This window comes from Podarcis liolepis (genome assembly GCF_965112155.1).
Source record: "Podarcis liolepis genome assembly, chromosome: 14".
Classification (NCBI taxonomy): Eukaryota; Metazoa; Chordata; class Lepidosauria; order Squamata; family Lacertidae; genus Podarcis; species Podarcis liolepis.
The window spans coordinates 27,730,500-27,747,639 of record NC_139569.1 but is presented as its reverse complement, the minus strand read 5'-3'; the positions used below and the strand labels follow the sequence as shown (position 1 = coordinate 27,747,639).

Genomic DNA, 17,140 nt, shown 5'->3' with positions numbered 1-17,140 from the left:
CGCAGCAGCAGCAAGCAGCAGCGACGGGGAGCGCCCCTTCCGCCTCCATCCGGCCAGAGCCTCCACGGGCAGGGGCAGTATACCGGCGCAATATCCGCTTGCTGCTAAGGAGCTAGCTGGCTGTTCGACGGGTGCGGAGAGACGGCGGCGAGGGGCAGGAAGGCACCAAGCGGCTTGGCTCGACCCGGCAAAGCAGTTCCAAGGAATAGCGGCCACACTCCCGCCGGCTCGTGTGGCTCAGGTGCTGAACTGCCATGGGCTAGACTAGAACTCAGCCCCCGGAGTCGAGTTAGGGGTTGGGGAAGCAGGCAGACTAACAAGAGGGGTCCGAGCATGTGCAAAGCGCCACCCGCTCTCTCCAGCGCTAGAACAAACCCTCCACTGTACACGTGCATTTTGCTTTTGAGAAAATGGAACCTGCTCCAGTGGTTTAGGGAGGGGGAAATCTCCAGGAACGATGACCGAGGGTCTCTCTGAGCATGTGAAGAGTCTCCACCTCTCTCCCCTGCAAGTGTATCACCTACCAATTCGTTTATCTTAATGCAAGAACCGCTGCCTGTGTCTCAATATTATCCTGGGTTGAGGATCATCTCCCTGCTAATCCCAGTCAAAGCTCCTCACCAGGGAGGGAACCGCTCCGGAGACGGGGCTTTGCAACTGATTTTGTGCCACAGAAGCACTATTAATTAATGAATAGCCCTACTAGTACTACTACTACTACTACTACTAATACTATGGTTTTATTATTGTTCCTGAGCATTTCACAGTGCCCTGACATTCATAAATTAAGCAGGCTAAACTTTCTCTGGCATGTGCCTCTGAGCATGGAGTCGTATGACTCAAATTGATTAATTTTGTGTGGTATCTCTTTTGACAGTCCTGAAGTTGTGGAGTCAATAGTCACAAGTGTTGTAATCCACACTGTGATCAACTCCCGCGCGGAAACCAATGTCCCCACTGTGGAAGGACGTGTGGATCCAGAATTGGCCTCCACAGTCACTTAAGGACTCACTGTTAAAACCATGTTTATGGAAGACAATCTTATTCAGTGATTGCCAAAAAAGAAGTAGAAGTTGGCTGTTCTGCTGAAGAATGCCTAAATTCTTTCTGCGCATTGTCTCCACAAAATGACCTGGCAAGAAAGCTCTCGGGATGTGAATATGTTGCTCGAAAAACCAGAAAAATATTAATCACAGAATTGTAGAATGGTTTCATTGGAAGGGACCTTGAGGGTCATCTAGCCAAATCCGCTGCAATGCAGGAACTTTTTGCCCAAACCCAATGCCCTGAGATGAAAAGTCTCATGCTTTACCGACAGAGCTATCATTCTGCAGACCGGACAGGAGTCAGTGCTTTCTTTGTCCCCTTAGCCAGGCATGGCATGCCCCTGGAAGATCTGGAGTCTCCCCACTCTCTGCTGTATACCTGAAGGATCATCTCCACCCACATCGTTCAGCCCGGACACTGAGGTCCAGCTCTGAGGGCCTTCTGGTGGTTCCCTCACTGCAAGAAGTGAGGTTACAGGGAACCAGGCAGAGGGCCTTCTTGGTAGTGGTACCTGCCCTGTGGAACGCCCTTCTACCAGATGTCAAAGAGAAAAATAACTACCAAACCTTTAGAAGACATCTGAAGGCAGCCTTGTTTAGGGAAGTTTTTAATGTTTGGTGTTTTATCACTTTATTATTGTTGTTGTTATTGTTGTTGTTGTTATTAGTGCTGGGGAAACCCAGCCAGATGTGTGGGGTATGTATGTATGTATAAATAAATAAATATGATGGTGATAATGATGATGATGATGATGATGATATGTCCCTTACCCGAGGGAACAGCACAGTCCTGAACCCATCAAGGGATAGGCATGAATGGTGGACCAGCCCTAAGCCAACTATAATGGATGTGATAGCTTTTCTATATATAATCCTTATTTTTAATTTTACATCGGCCTGCGTTTCCTGCTGATTTATAGCATTTCCCCCCCCCCCAACAACAACAATGGAAGATAAGAGCAATGCTGTCACAGGTTTGGCATCTGCACCGGCATACTTCTGGAGCTAAGAGGCGGGAGGAGGCTGGGAAGGTGGCCAGCAGATGAGAGGGGCTTGATGAGAAGCTGCTGAGATGTGTGTAAACATAAGGCACTAAGTTCTTTCCTTTAATTCCTTCCCTGTCCTTCTGCCAGGCTAAGCGCTTTCGTCCGGCGAGTGCCTTTGAGATCATGGGGAAACTGCAGAGCAAAATTAGCCGAAACTCCTCCAAACGCAGGTAAGGGGTGGGGTGGGGTGGGGAACCAAAGTGGTGATTTGGTGGGAGAGCATTTAGCTTTTGTGGATTTAGATGCTGGCTTTTCATCTTGCTCTTCTCCCAGCGGGGCAGCCTGGCATTTTGTCTCCTAGCAGCAATCCTGCGAGGTTTCCTGATGACAGAGGAAGAGGGCTGGCCAGGCGCAGCTCGCTGGGTGGAGGAGCAGCTGCCTTGGGCGTCCAGAGGGTCCCTGGTTCAATCCATGCCAGCACCTCCAGCTAAAAGGAGCAGCAGGCGGTGGGAAGGACCCTCCCCTTCCTGAGACCCCAAAGAGGCTTGGAGGAGCCAGTTCTCGCTGAGCCACTCTGGCGCTCTGAGCCAGGAGTTTCTTAATTAAAGGCGTCCTATGCAGGCAATGATTTTTTAAAGTGTCCACTTAGAAGGCTTGCTGGAAGAGGGAGCACAGAAAAGGCAAGAGAGACAGCGCCTGTCTGATTTATGCACTGTAGTGGGAGGGAGTTCCAAAGGGTCGCAGAAAGGATTACCTGGTGAGGTGGTATCTGCAGCAAGTCCTCTCTTGCAGAGCATAGTGACCGGTTGGTTGTAGCAAGGGGTGAGGTCATCTTTCAAGTCTCCTTAGCCCAGTGATTTAATTGGCAGCCAGTGCAATTCTTTTCAGTACTGCCGTCGTAGCGCCAGGGCATTATTCTGCCCCGGTGAGCAGTTGAATCTCTGCACTTTGCATTTCTGGGACAACCTCAGCCCCGCACATTGCAGCAGTCCAGCCTGAAGAATAACAGTGCATGGATGATCATGGTCAAGGCTATCCTCGTCCAGAAACAGACATAGCTGTCTTGCCAGCTGAAGCTGGTTGATAACAGAGGTCACTTGGCTCTCTAGCCACAGCGGTGGATCTCGGAGCACCTCCAGAATATGAACTTGTTCCAGAAGCAGCGGAAGGTCCTTATCCAAAGCAGGCAATTGATTAGTTGTCTGGGCTCAGGAACCTGCTGATCCACAGTGCCTTTGTTTTGCCAGGATTCAGACTCAGAGGGCCTTCTTGGTAGTGGCGCCTGCCCTGTGGAATGCCCTCCCATCAGATGTCAAGGAAATAAGCAACTATCCTACTTTTAGAAGACATCTGAAGGCAGCCCTGTTTAGGGAAGTTTTTAATGTTTAGTTCTGTATTGTGTTTTTACTATTCGATTGGGAGCTGCCCAGAGTGGCTGGGGAAACCATAATAAATATATTTATAAATAATATAAATATAAAATAAATAATAAATTATTACTATTATTACTATTATTATTATTATTATTATTATCAAGAGGGCATCTCAGCTCTGACTCTCCAGTCTCCCCTCTCTTGGCACCCCCTCAATAGCTCTTCTCCTCATTGACCACCTAGTCCTTCCCCTTATTAAGGTTTGCGCTCTCCCTCTCATCCTACCCCTCCCCGTCCCTTTCTTCTTTAAATATAGCCTTTATTATTTGTAAGAATAATTTGGCATAACACTTGTTTAAAATATGGCATTAGGCTGTCTTCCCTTTTCTTTTTAATGTTTTTATTAAAAGATTTCCATGAGTATCAAAAATATATCCAGGGTCTCTGCTTTCAAATCGTGGAGTCCTTCATGCAGGCCAGTTACATTCAATTTGAGACATTTTTTTATTTCATTCCCTCCATAGCCACCAAGTTTCTGGCTTGAACTTTGGACCCTCCTGGCCAGAACGGACTCTGAAACAGGAAACGACCTGAACAGAACACAAAACAACGGAGCAGTTCCTGGCTCCATTTGGGGGGAAATCTTGGGGGAAAATCTTTGCCACGGTGGAAAGTGGTTGTTGCCATGGGGTGCAAGGGGGCTCCTTTACCATAAACCGGGATCTAGTGTTAAAGACGTGGGTGGCGCTGTGGGCTAAACCACAGAGCCTAGGACTTGCCGATCAGAAGGTCGGCGGTTCGAATCCCCGCTACGGGTTGAGGCCCCGCTGCTCGGTCCCTGCTCCTGCCAACCTAGCAGTTCGAAGGCATGTCAAAGTGCAAGTAGATAAATAGGTACCACTCCAGTGGGAAGGTAAACGGCATTTCCGTGCGCTGCTCTGGTTCGCCAGAAGCGGCTTAGTCATGCTGACCACATGACCCAGAAGCTGTGCGCCGGCTCCCTCGGCTAATAAAGCGAGATGAGCGCCGCAACCGCAGAATCGGCCACGACTGGACCTAATGGCCAGGGGTCCCTTTACCTTTAGTGTTAAGGAAACCCAGGTGGGTTTCAGGGCCTCATATCATTCCTGGCTGTTTGTGTTTGCCTTCTCCTTTGCAGGGCTGACAGGTATGAGGAAGAGCCCCCTCCTGCCAAGGTGGTTCAGCAGCCGTGTCCTGCTCACTGTGGTGCTGTGGCTTCAGTGGCGTCCCTCACGACTGACCTGTGCGTGTCAGGCGGCAAAGACAAGGTAGCCCGCAGGAGAGCAGCTAGCTGCAGCTGGCAGGAGCATCTCACTGGTCCCAAATGGAAGAGAGTGTGGGGACTTCTTGGGTCCATCTCTCTCTCCCCCAACCCCCTCCCCACAATCCTTTTTCGCTGCCCCCCTGATTTTTAATGCCAGGTTCACGAAAGAAAAGCCCGGGCAGAACATCGCCTCCCTCTGTGGCCACGTTGCGGCCCCTGGTGGTCTTTCAAGATGGCTGCCTTTAGGGGCAGGCAGCCCAGGGGAGCTGCTGGAGCACAGAGCTCAGCGGGCAGCATGCCATGGATGCTCCAAAGAGTCCACCTTCCCCTGGGAATCTGGAGCAACATTGAGGTCCATTTCTGAGGGCCTTCTGGTGGTTCCCTCACTGCAGGAAGTGAAGTTACAGGTAGCCAGGCAGAGGGCCTTCTCAGTAGTGGCACCCTCCCTGTGGAATGCCCACCTGTCAGATGCCAAGGAGATGAGTAACTATATAACCTTTAGAAGACATCTGAAGGCAGTCCTGTATAAGGAAGTTTTTAATGTTTGATGTTTTATTGTGTTTTTAATATTTTGTTGGGAGTCGCCCAGAGTGGTTGGGACAACCCAAGTCAGATGAGCCGTGGCATATTATTATTATTATTATTATTATTATTATTATTATTATTATTATTATTATTACAGTGGTACCTCAGGTTAAGTACTTAATTCGTTCCGGAGGTCCGTACTTAACCTGAAACTATTCTTAAGCTGAAGCACCACTTTAGCTAATGGGGCCTCCTGCTGCCGCCGCACGGCCGGAGCACATTTTCTGTTCTCATCCTGAAGCAAAGTTCTTAAGCACTGAAGCACTATTTCTGGGTTAGCGGAGTCTGTAACCTGAAGCGTATGTAACCTGAAGCGTATGTAACCTGAGGTACCACTGTATTATTATTATTATTATTATTATTATTATTATTATTATTATTAACCGGCTTGGGTGGCTTTGTGTTAATGCTGGTGGCTCCGCTTCCTGTTTTTGTTTGAGGGGAAACTTGCTATTGTGGTGCAACTGCTATGCACGTGAATGACTGAGATATGATACATGCATACAGGTTTATTGTCCGTTGGCCAGAAATGGAGCATATAAGCAAATGGTGCTACAAACTCAATTTAAAAATGAGGTCTCTGAAAAGCTGAACCAGTTCCCTGTCTGCTGGCTGGAGTCGCAGACAAGCTCAGTTTTGATAGGCCCTTCCAGTTTAAAATTGTACTCCATTCCCACTCTATATTTTAACGCAAAGTTTTCCCATCAGTGGAACGCCACATCCAGACCCATTACCTTTAAAGGTAAAGGGACCCCTGACCATTAGGTCCAGTCGTGACCGACTCTGGGGTTGCGGCGCTCATCTCGCTTTATTGGCCAAGGGAGCCGGCGTACAGCTTCCAGGTCATGTGGCTAGCATGACTAAGCAGCTTCTGGCGAACCAGAGCAGCACACGGAAACGCCGTTTACCTTCCCACCGGAGCGGTACCTATTTATCTACTTGCACTTTGACATGCTTTCGAACTGCTAGGTTGGCAGGAGCAGGGACCGAACAACAGGAGCTCACCCCGTCGCAGGGATTCGAACCGCCGACCTTCTGATCGGCAAGTCCTAGGCTCAGTGGTTTAACCCACAGCGCCACCTGTGTCCCATCAGTGGAACGCCACATCCAGACCCATTACCTTTAAAGCACTCCTATTCCACCTCAACAGCCATGGGGTCTGTAGAGAGTTGTTTTGAGACTTTTCGCGGAGCTTCCATTCCCAGCGCCCTTAACAAACTGCCGTTCCCAGGAATCATTGTGTAGGTGGTTATTTCTGCAGAGATCTGAAATATTGCATGAAAGCTTTTCCCCACGTGCTCTTTCTCCAGACTGTTGTTGTGTACAACTGGCGTCATGGCACCCTGGTCAGGAGGTTCCTCGGTCACGAGCGAGAAGTTACTAAGGTAAACGCCAGATTTTGGCTGCAAAAATGTTTTCTTTCTGTCCGTCCCCTTGCAAGCATAGACAACAGAGACCAGGACCCCATCATGTACCATCAAGTGCTAAGCGACATGCAACCTTAAGAAAGGGCAGGGACACCTGGGAGGGTGTGAGAAGGTGGCTGCTTTGTGTGCAGAAGGCGCTAGGTTCAGTCTCCAGTTGAAAGGCTCTCACAGAAATAAACAACTATCTGACTTTTAGCAGACATCCGAAAGCAGCCCTGTATAGGGCTTTACTGTGTTTTACTGTGGATTTATAATTGTTGCATGCCACCCAGGATGACTGTCAGATGGGCAGCATATAAATCATAATTTATTTTTATTTTATTTATATAATATTTGTGTACAGCCCTATACCTGTAGAGCTCAGGGCGGTTCACAACATGAAATTACAATATACAAAACACAAACTGCATAAGAAAAATAAAAACAAAGACAACCCAATAATCCATCATCATCATCATCATCATGGGGGGACAGCCCTCTCCCTTTTTCTGCCAGAGACCTGGGAGAGTGGCCACTGCCAGTTAGAGTAGGCAGCGATAGGTGGAAAAACAGTCTGAGGCAGCTTCTGTGTTTTTTGAACAACCTGTGTGGGAAAGGATGGTTGTCTGAATCCACTTCTCTTCTGTTCTGCCCCAGGTGACCTGCCTCCCAGCCTCCAACTGGTTCTTCAGCGCTTCCCGCGATAAGACAGTGCTGATGTGGGGGTTCCAGGGGGGCTCTGGGGCAGTCCAGGGCTTCTCAGGGCATGACCTGGTGGTCACTGGCTTGGCTGTCAGCCCAGGTGAGGCGGTGACTCCTGCTGGAGTAGGAAGTCTGTGTCTGGATTCCTGATGGGTTTCTTCACAGACTCTCTCTTTCTTTGTTAAGTTTTCCAACAGCTTTGCACAGGCTCCCGTGACAACACTGTCTGCACCTGGGACATAGAGACAGGGGACTGTTTGCACAGAGCGTCCATTTCCAGGAATCTGGTAAGGGTCGGAAGACCTTGGAAGGGAGAAGTCCTACTATTTATTACAGATGCCAAAGGTACAAATCCCTCGCCCAGTTTTAAGTGACCTCTTAACCATTTATAGCTAAGTGGAACTTCCATCTGTGTGTGTGTGTGTGTGTGTGTGTGTGTGTGTGTGTGTGTGCAGAAATGGAGTTCGGTTTATACTAAGGTTAACAGATTTTTTTCAAAGAATCCGGGGACACTCTTTTTAAAAATAAATAAATTAAGAAGTAATAGCTTTTCTGTGGTCTCCACTGTTGCACGGTCTTCCTCTGGGCTCCGGCCTGCTCTCTTGGAGTGCTAGCCCTCCCAGTGCTCTCCTACCTCTCCTCCTAAGCGGCAGTGGTGCTGCAAGGTCAGGGTTCCCCTCTTTTTTCTCCTCCCCCCCCCTCTCTCTCTTCCTTCTCCTTCTCCTTTTCTCCTTCTCCCTGCGTTGGCTCTGGGGTTTTCCTGGCCTTAGCACCACTGGGCAGTTGGCCGGGTGCTCTTGCTCCCGGCTGAATTTGGGTCACGGGGGGGGGGGGGTGTGTCAGTGGTTCCCCCAGTTGACGCACCGGGCATCCCCGGTTCCCGCTTGGCAGTGGCAGTGGCAGTCTCAGCAGCCCGGAGCCAGCCTGGTAGCGCAGTTGGCTCTGGCTGGCTTCAGGAGCTGCTCACTGCCATGGCGCCCACCATTTTGCCTTGCCGGAAGTCCCCATATGATGTGTCTTCTTCCGTTGAACCAATCACGCAACATTCATTCCCTACTAATAAATCTACAACACTTAAAATATAAATCCAGGGACATTAAATGAAATCCGGGCACATTCCGGGGACGGATTTTGTCTGGGGACAGATATTTAAATCCAGGGACTTTCCCTGGGAAATGGGGACATCTGGTAACCATAGTTTATACTGAAAATAAAATACCTGCACTAAATGAAGGAAACAGTGAAGTTGGTATATGAAGCCCTTCTTATAATTTTGAAGGAAATGTAAGCAATCCACTTTAAATTATTTAATTGCAATGTTTCAGCAGCCACCAATTTTTTAAAGGAAAGGTGTGGAGTGTTTATTCCTTATTGTAAATGGAGCCTTGCACTGTCTGCCCACTGAATGCAACGGCGCTTACTCTCAGGTAACTGGGTATAGACTAGGGAGCCTTATACTGCAATCCAAATCATTTTTGCTCAGAGCTCGGTCCCACTGAGTTCAATAGGATTTACTCCTTGGTATGTTCCTGATCATTCTCACAGTTTCTTCTTCTTCTTCTTCTTCTTCTTCTTCTTCTTCTTCTTCTTCTTCTTCTTCTTCTTCTTCTTCTTCTTTCCCGCCTTTTCCCCTGACAGGGACTCAAGGCACCTTACAGTTAAAAAATAATTTCATTCCATTTATCTTTGGAAGGTGTTGTATACAATCCCTTCCCTCACACATTATTTCTATACAACAATCCTGTGAGATAGGTTTGGCGGAAAGGTTGTAATTGGCTCAAGGTGACCGATGTAGATGTGTATATGACATCTATGTGTGCGGCGAGATCAAACTCCGGAGAAGCTTCCTGATGTAGAATAGGGTGTCCCTATTTTCACCAGAGACATGTTGGAGATTATGATGTTTATTCCCTGTTTTGGGCTTTCTTACATACGTCTGACTGGCTTTTGTTAGAAAGTGGTCTGGATGAAAGCTTGGCCCCATTTCATGTGGGCTTCTCTGAAATTCTAATGGCATTCTGAGCTGTGCTGATATTGTTGAGACCGCAAACTAGGTTGTTTTAAAAACAATAGATGCTCGTAAAATCCCCTGCTTTCTGTAATTTAACCTTGAAGGAGTAGGCTTTTGAACTTGGTTATCACTCTTCACTCCACACGCTGATATGGGACTGCCTTCCCTCCCCAGGGGAGATTATTTTGTTTTGGGTTCAAGAAGCTGTACCTCTCTGTTAGATTCTTTCTTTTGTTGTTATTATTTTTTAATAAGATTTTCATAATGTATTATAATAAAGAAAAACAAACCAATCTAAACAGAAACAAAGGAGGGAGAGAGAGGGGGAGAGAGGGAGGGAGGGCGAGATGAAAGAAAGAAAGAAAGAAAGAAAGAAAGAAAGAAAGAAAGAAAGAAAGAAAGAAAACAAAGTCCTCTTTCACGTGTAAATCTTAACTTGTCCCACACAGAGAAAGGTGATTCCTCCCAGCTCTCACCTGGGAACTTCCCTTTCTTCTTCCATCCTGGGAGATTTTCCCTTCCCTGCCTCTCACACAGGGGGACCGCTTTCTGATATGGCTAGATGAGCTGCCCATTAATTGTTCTCTCCCACAGGTAACTCATCTGTGCTGGGTTCCCGGAGAGCCATATATAGTCCAAGCATCAGAGGATAAAACAATTAGGTATGTGAGCGTATGGGAGTGGAGACCAAATTGTGCACAAATCCAGCATTTCTGGCTCTGAACCCAACTTTCTGAAAATTTTGCTTTTGAAATTTGAGCTGCGGGGTTCATCGGCACAGGAGCCCTTGGAGCTGGTGGGTGTAGCAGACCTTGCAGTTCTTGCCAAAACTCGTGCTGGGGGGGGGGGCTTTCCCTGTGTACACCTGGTGGGGCTAAGCTTTCCTCTGTAGCAGAGCTGAGCCCCAGGACTACCACAAGATGTAGTGATGGAAACAGTTTATTTGCTGCAGTGGAATACAGACAAATAAAAAACATCTTTATAGCTGAACTTCTCCCCATCCAAAAGCTTTTTTTATCTGTAAGGTAAAGGGTAAAGGGACCCCTGACCATTAGGTCCAGTCATGACCGACTCTGGGGTTGTGGCGCTCATCTCGCTTTATTGGCTAAGGGAGCTGGCGTACAGCTTCCAGGTCATGTGGCCAGCATGACTAAGCCGCTTCTGGCGAACCAGAGCAGCGCATTGAAACGCCGTTTGCCTTCCCGCCGGAGCAGTACCTATTTATCTACTTGCACTTTGACGTGCTTTTGAACTGCTAGGTTGGCAGGAGCAGGGACCGAGCAACGGGAGCTCACCCCGTCACGGGGATTCGAACCGCCAACCTTCTGATCGGCAAGCCCTAGGCTCTGTGGTTTAACCCACAGCGCCACCCGCGTCCCTTTTTTTACCTGTAGCCATCGGTTAAAATCTGTTTTGATTTTTTTAATACCATAGTTTATGTTTATAATTAACAAAATCTTCCATATGTGTGTGTGTGATCCAAATCCCCAAGCATCCAACTGGCAAATCCCACTAGGGAACTACTGTAAACACTTTTGGGGTATCAATAACAAAGCTCATCTATTCTGACTAAGTCAAACTGAGCTGCTCCATAGGCTGCAAGGGTGGTGGTTGTTGCTGTTGTTGTTACATGCCCCAAGCCTTTCACTGGCTTGTACAAAAGTCTTTTTTTTTTCATTTATTGCCAGAGGTTATACTGGGGAAGAAAGATAAATTTAAAACGAGAATAAAATCGCATCCCAGTCATTTTAATCTGTTTTGGTGCTGCTCAGGACTGTAGGGCAGTGGGCGGCCTCTAGCCAGACCTCTCGGGCCGCTTTGGTGGGACAAAATGTCTTTGGGCCAGCCGGCCACCTTGAGCCCTTTCACGTGCCCATTGCTGCACCTTTTGTTTGTGGCAGGATCTGGGACAGCCGGGAGCTGCGTGTGGCCCACGCCTTCCCTGCCAAGCAGCATATCCAGACGTCCTGCGATGTCAGTTCAGACGGGCGGTACTGTGTCAGCGGCAGCACTGGCTCTGGCGGTGAAGGCTGTGAGGCCACGGTGAGGTCACCACCAGCTGTGGGCTGAGGTGGGAGCTCTGAGCAGTGGTGGTGGTGGTGGGGAGCTTGAACCATAGAACTGGAGAGGGGGAGACAGGACCCAAAGGGGCATCTTCCTAGCCCAGTCCCCCACTGAGCCTCCCTCTCTGGCTCCGTAAAGGGTCTCTCGATATGGCAAACTTCCAAAACAACCTGTAATGTAGCCACCTTTGCTTCCTCAAAAGTATCCTGCTCATTGGCGAGGATTCCAGTGTCAGGGTTGGAGCCAGACGCACAAAGAGTATAAATTTGTTGCGTAGCTTCCAATGGCCTGGTCATTGTTTGTTTTAACACTTTCCCTCATCAGTGAAAAGAGAGGGAGAGAGTCCCCTCCCTTAGGCTTCCAAACCTAAAAAGACAGGGCGGACGCCGTCGGTGGGAAAACGGCTTGGCAATGCCAGGCCAAAGTGGGTGGCAAGGCTGAGTTTCCTCTGAGGAAGGGAGTTGCTGCTGCTGAATTGGTGATACTTTGCAATGCGCTGGTGCCTTTTTCCTTTTGTTGTACAGTGGTACCTCAGGTTAAGTACTTAATTCGTTCTGGAGGTCTGTTCTTAACCTGAAACTGATGAATTTGGATTGCTAAATGGATGACTGTTTATGCTCCCAGAAATTTTTGAAAATGTTTATATTCTGTCCCTGTCTCTCTTAATCACTTGCTTTTTGCTGATTGATAAGATGGTTTGCAACACAAAAAGTGTTTCATTTAAATAACAACAGGAAGGCAAAGGTATATACAGTGGTACTTCGGGTTAAGTACTTAATTCATTCCGGAGGGCCGTTCTTAGCCTTAAACTGTTCTTAACCTGAAGCACCACTTTAGCTAATGGGGCCTCCTGCTACTGCCACGCCGCCGGAGCACAATTTCTGTTCTCATCCTGAAGCAAAGTTCTTAACCTGAAGCACTATTTCTGGGTTAGCGGAGTCTGTAACCTGAAGCGTATGTAACCCGAGGTACCACTTTATTGTGTTTTACTCATTAAAAGCTGCCTCGCAGGGGCACGTCCCTAAAGGGCACCTTAAACATCTAATTTTTAAAGGTAAATATTGCCGCTCTGATTGACGTTGGAGACCGAAGTGTGTTTTCACTCCAGCTTTGCAACAAGGGAAAGCTCAGTGGCGGAGACAGGAATGAGATATGGGAGGGGTATGGCTTCACCACTTGCTCTTCCTTCCAGCTCTGGGACCTGCGGCAGGTGAAGTGCCGAGTGCGAGAGTTTTGGGGCCACTCCCAGACCACGGCATCCTGCATCTTCCTCCCTGGGGGCCTCGGGGCCTCCCCGGCCATTGCCACTTCGTCGCATGACTGCACAGTGAGAGTGTGGAGCCAGGACTCTGGAGGTAGAGCACTCAGCTCCTCTTGCTGGGGGAGAATTGGCTGCAAGGGCCGCCTTGCTAGATCAGCAAAGCTTGAAGGAAGCAAACACATGTTCTCTCACAGACACTTCACTTAAAGAAGTGAAGGCCTGTAGTAATGGCGGGGTGGGGGGGGGGAAATCTGTAATTCACATTCTCTATCTGTTAAGTCCATCTATATCTGTGCTTTGATTTTTGAAGTTTCCTATCTTGGACGGATGAAAATACTCACTGGAAGGTGATGGGCAGAAGACAAAGGCCCCTTTGTGAGGGGCAGGGTAGAGAGGATCTCACAGGGTGGGGAGACTGAGGGAAGAGGGGGAAGCTGCCAGGTGAGAGATGGGAGAGCTCATTTTTCTGTGTGTGGAATAAGGGTTAAGATATCATTGTGATAGAAGGCCTGGTATTTCTTTTATTTTCTTTTTTCTTCTTTATTTTCTTCTGATGCTTATTCTTGCTTCTTTCCTATTTGCCTTCTTTAGATTAGTTTGGCTTTTATTGTACATACCTCATGTTACTTTTTTTATGTTGCCTCCCGCGGCAACCCGGAAGTACTGGAAAGGGTTACTTCCAGGTTTTGCCACTCGCACATGCGCAGTAGCGCTAAATCACACTTCGCGCATGTGCACAAGCGCCAAATCACACCACACACCTGGGCAGATATGGTGCTTCAGGTTGCGGGCCTTTCATGTTGTGAACGGGCCTCCAGAACGGATCCCGTTCGCAACCAGAGGTTGCTGTATAGTATGTTGTATAGTATGTTGAAAATTCTTAATAAAATTGATAAAAAGGAACCAACAACAACAACAAAAACCCTAATGTGCAGACCGAGGGGTGTGTGTGTGTGTTCCAAACAAGGAACTTGAGGATTTGCACGAGGTATAGAGGAGGGTATGACTGAACCCTGCATAATTTCACCATGCACAACGTTACACACTTTTATAATGCCCTCCCCTTACTTGCCTTTTCTTGAAATGAAAAAGTCCCAAATGCTGCAAGCTTTCCTCACAGGGGAGTCTCTCAACCCCCTTGGTCTTTTTGGGCACACCTTTCTGTGCCTCTTCCAGTTCTAAAATATTCTTTGTAAGGTCAGGTGAGGTGACTAGAACTGGACACAGTATTCCTAGTGTGAATTTTTTTTTGGGGGGGGGGGATTTCCCTGACTGGCCAGCCTTGCAGCACCGCATCTCATTTCCATGCCGTGACAAGCTTCACCTGTTGAATTTCCACTTTTGGGGTGGCTGTTTGCACAGCCCACCCAAATATTTTGTTTGGCATGTGAAGCAAAGCTGGCTTGACCCTCCACCAAGAGAGGACGAAGGCAGATATTCTCTCCCCGAACACCAACTGACTGCCTCTTTCTTTCTTCTCCTAGCCTGTGTGGCTACTGCCTGCCTTGAAGGAGCCGGGGCTCTGCCTTCGCTGGCCGCCTTCGAGAGCGGCTCACTCCTTTGCGCCAGCTCCAACTCAGGGATTCACTTGCTGAAGTTTAGCTCTGCAAAAGGAACTGACCTCCAAGAAGTGGCCAAGTTCTGAACCCCAGAAACCAGCTTCCATGTGGCGTTGGGGAGCAGCCTTCATGAGGCTACGTATTTGGCTGAAAGCCTTCCATGCTGCTGTGTCAGGGAAGAAGGAAGTGGCACACAGATGGGGGTGCCTGACCAGAAGACTTCACAGGAGCTGCAGCAAAAGGACACGGGATCTGAGCCCTGCTGGCAAAATTGTAGCTCTGCTTAATGGGTTTAGCCACACCCAGGTGTATAAATGAGAAAGGAATGGACAGTGGAGCTCATAAAGTGCCCTTCGCTCACTATTGTGTGGGGAAGATGGACCAGATTTTGTAGAAGCGCTTCGTGTTTGTGCATTTGTCATGTCCTGTATCTGAGCCAGTTTTTTAAATATATATATATATATGTTTATAATTCCAGTAGTTCTCAGGGCATGCACATAAGTGTTTATTCACACACACATACCCCAATTTTATTTTATTTTTGAAAAATCTCACTCTTCAGACCCCAAAATTTCCCAGAACAGCTTGTGGATCACAACAAACAAAACAGTCACTGCCCCTCAGGGTTACAGTTCTTAAAGGCATGGCATAAAAGGAAAACAGATTTGGGAGGGAGGAGGAAAGAAGCAAGTTCAAGTTCTTAATGGCAAGTTCTTCTAATAACCCGCGAGCGTAGGGAAAGCTCCAGGGCAGGAGGCAGAGCTGCAAATTGCTCCCTCCTCTTCCCTCCTACAGACCATGCAAGTTGCCACTCATCTGTGGTGGCCACATGGCCCCTGCCTGCCTCCACCTCTCCGCAGCCTTGCCTGGACTCTGTGAAAGGAACGAGGCATGTTTGTGGAGGTGAGGAAATGCTTTCTTCCAAGGTCTTTCTGTGCGAGGTCGCTGCCGCAGTTTGCTGTTGCAGCCGCAGGAAAGCTCTTGTAAACGTTGACCTGCAAACTTCTGTGGCTCAGGACCCCCAGCCATAGCTTGGTCTTTCCTCAGAGCCTGGAGCTGCAGGGAGGTGGCCACCTGAGATGGGAGACGCATTTGGCACCCATGGGTGTCTGCACGCCACTCCTAGGCAAGTGGCTCACACATGGAGGGACAGGACACCGTAACTCAAGGCAGGGAGGAGTCCTTTGGGCTGGCAGCTGCTGACAGGCCTGTTTCTAGCCCTCATGGTGGAAAAGGCTTAAAACAAGTGGGAAGGAGGTGGAAAGACTGAAGAGGCTGGAGGGGGTGGCTTGAGCTTAACTTCCAGCAGCCTGAGGTGAGGGGCCCAGGCTGGAGGGTCCTGCAGTTTTGACGCCATCACAGAAAAACACACAATCTGCCTGTTTCCACAGACTGCAGAATCCAGTGTTTTTTGGTAGATTTTAAAATGTGCCTCTTTTTGTTCCTCTGGTCCACTTGCCTCTGTAGGGCAAAGTGTTCACTTAACCTGCTTAATCTTAAACTTCACCACTCACTTATAATGAGAGAGAGAGAGATGTGCTTATTTGCATATGCAAATAGCCACCTTACCCAAAGCAAGTGATCAGCCTTGCACTGTAGCTGATAGAAGGCAGCCAACCAAGCCCAGCTCAGCACTGCAACCTCCAGCATCAGCGCTGCAATCCAAACATTAGGGCTGTGGACAGCAAGAGCCCCAAGACCATCAGGGCAGTGGCACAGAAGAGTCCAGGATAGTGGTCCCACAAGAGGCAGCACGTTTCCCAGCATCTGGATACGGGGTGGGCGACAATGAGCTCCCTGGGGTCAGACCCTCGGGGCGCAGCAGCCTTTAGCAATTCTAGGGTCACAAGCATCGCAAAGGCCTCTTCTTCTTTGGCATTCCCTGGCAGCTTCCTGCGCCAGCACAGACGGAAGCCGTCCAGCCAGACCTCCTGCACCTCCCTCATCCACGGGGGCAACTTCTGGACGATGTCCATGTTGACTGGAAGCCTGGGGACTCCTCCGCAGGGTAAGGGGACACTCCCCCTGCAGAGTGGGCACTGAAAGCTCTGGCTTGACTTGAGGAAGACGCACAGCCTGGCCAGGCACTCCAAGCAGAAGGTGTGGGAGCAAGGCAGGAGGCGAGGGGCCCTGAAGACATTGTCGAAGGAGAGGTAGCAAATGGGGCACTCCGCTGCAGATGCCCCTTCTTCCACTGTTCGGCTTGCAGCGGTAGGAGAAGGGTCTGTCGCTTCTGCCTGCCCCTGGCCAGACCGGGAGCCACTTTCCACAGAATTCAAAACCTCCATAGGGATAGACTTCCCCACCTCACAGGTCCGTGATTCCTGGCTTCCTTGCTGAGGGTGGCCTCACCAACCCTAGTTTGATGATGGGCTCAGATGAGAACCGGAGCCTCTGGAGTTTCTCATGCTGGTGGGACCCTGGCCACAAGAGTCCTCCAGGCTGCTTGAAATCCTGCGGCCACTCCAGACTCAGAGGCCACCTCTGGGAGGGAGCTCTCAGCCCTCCTCCCAAGATGGGCTCCTGTGCATCTAGCCAGTGAGACTGGGCAACCAGCCTTGTGTTTGACACCTTCCCTCCCTCCTGTGTGGGCAGCGAGTCCTTCTGCTTGCTTAGCAACTGGGGCTGGGCAGGGCTGGCCAGCCTGGTCTGGCAGAGCAACAGCAATGGGGGGGTATCCCTTTAAATGCTGGCGCTCCCTGCATTTGTGTGTCCCTCCCAGCCATTCCACCTCTGCTGCCCAACCTGTTCTTAGCTACACACCTCCTTGAGTTATGTTTAATCTGCAAACAAAAGCTTTTGTTAAGTTGTGGGTGAACATATCAGACGACACAGTGATTCTTCAAACAGCTCTTGTTTATT

The 17,140-nt window shown here is 49.0% G+C and overlaps 1 protein-coding gene across 3 annotated transcripts in view; it reads left to right on the top strand.

The window, feature by feature from the left end:
• The window catches only part of WDR31 (WD repeat domain 31), a 79,927-nt gene extending 62,788 nt beyond the window's left edge, over positions 1 to 17,139 (top strand). The window contains exons 1-10 of one of the 3 annotated variants that reach the window (XM_083475222.1): positions 20 to 241; positions 2,180 to 2,262; positions 4,565 to 4,694; positions 6,586 to 6,660; positions 7,339 to 7,483; positions 7,570 to 7,670; positions 9,989 to 10,056; positions 11,296 to 11,437; positions 12,651 to 12,813; positions 14,204 to 17,139. In XM_083475222.1, the coding sequence (XP_083331348.1) occupies positions 2,216 to 2,262; positions 4,565 to 4,694; positions 6,586 to 6,660; positions 7,339 to 7,483; positions 7,570 to 7,670; positions 9,989 to 10,056; positions 11,296 to 11,437; positions 12,651 to 12,813; positions 14,204 to 14,364 (1,032 nt within the window). In that variant the 5' untranslated portion in view covers positions 20 to 241; positions 2,180 to 2,215 and the 3' untranslated portion in view covers positions 14,365 to 17,139. Of the gene's footprint in view, positions 1 to 19; positions 242 to 1,370; positions 2,263 to 4,564; positions 4,695 to 6,585; positions 6,661 to 7,338; positions 7,484 to 7,569; positions 7,671 to 9,988; positions 10,057 to 11,295; positions 11,438 to 12,650; positions 12,814 to 14,203 lie in introns of those variants that run through there. The other 2 variants (XM_083475221.1, XM_083475223.1) reach the window with 2 other exon arrangements.
• The last annotated feature ends 1 nt before the right edge of the window (position 17,140 follows it).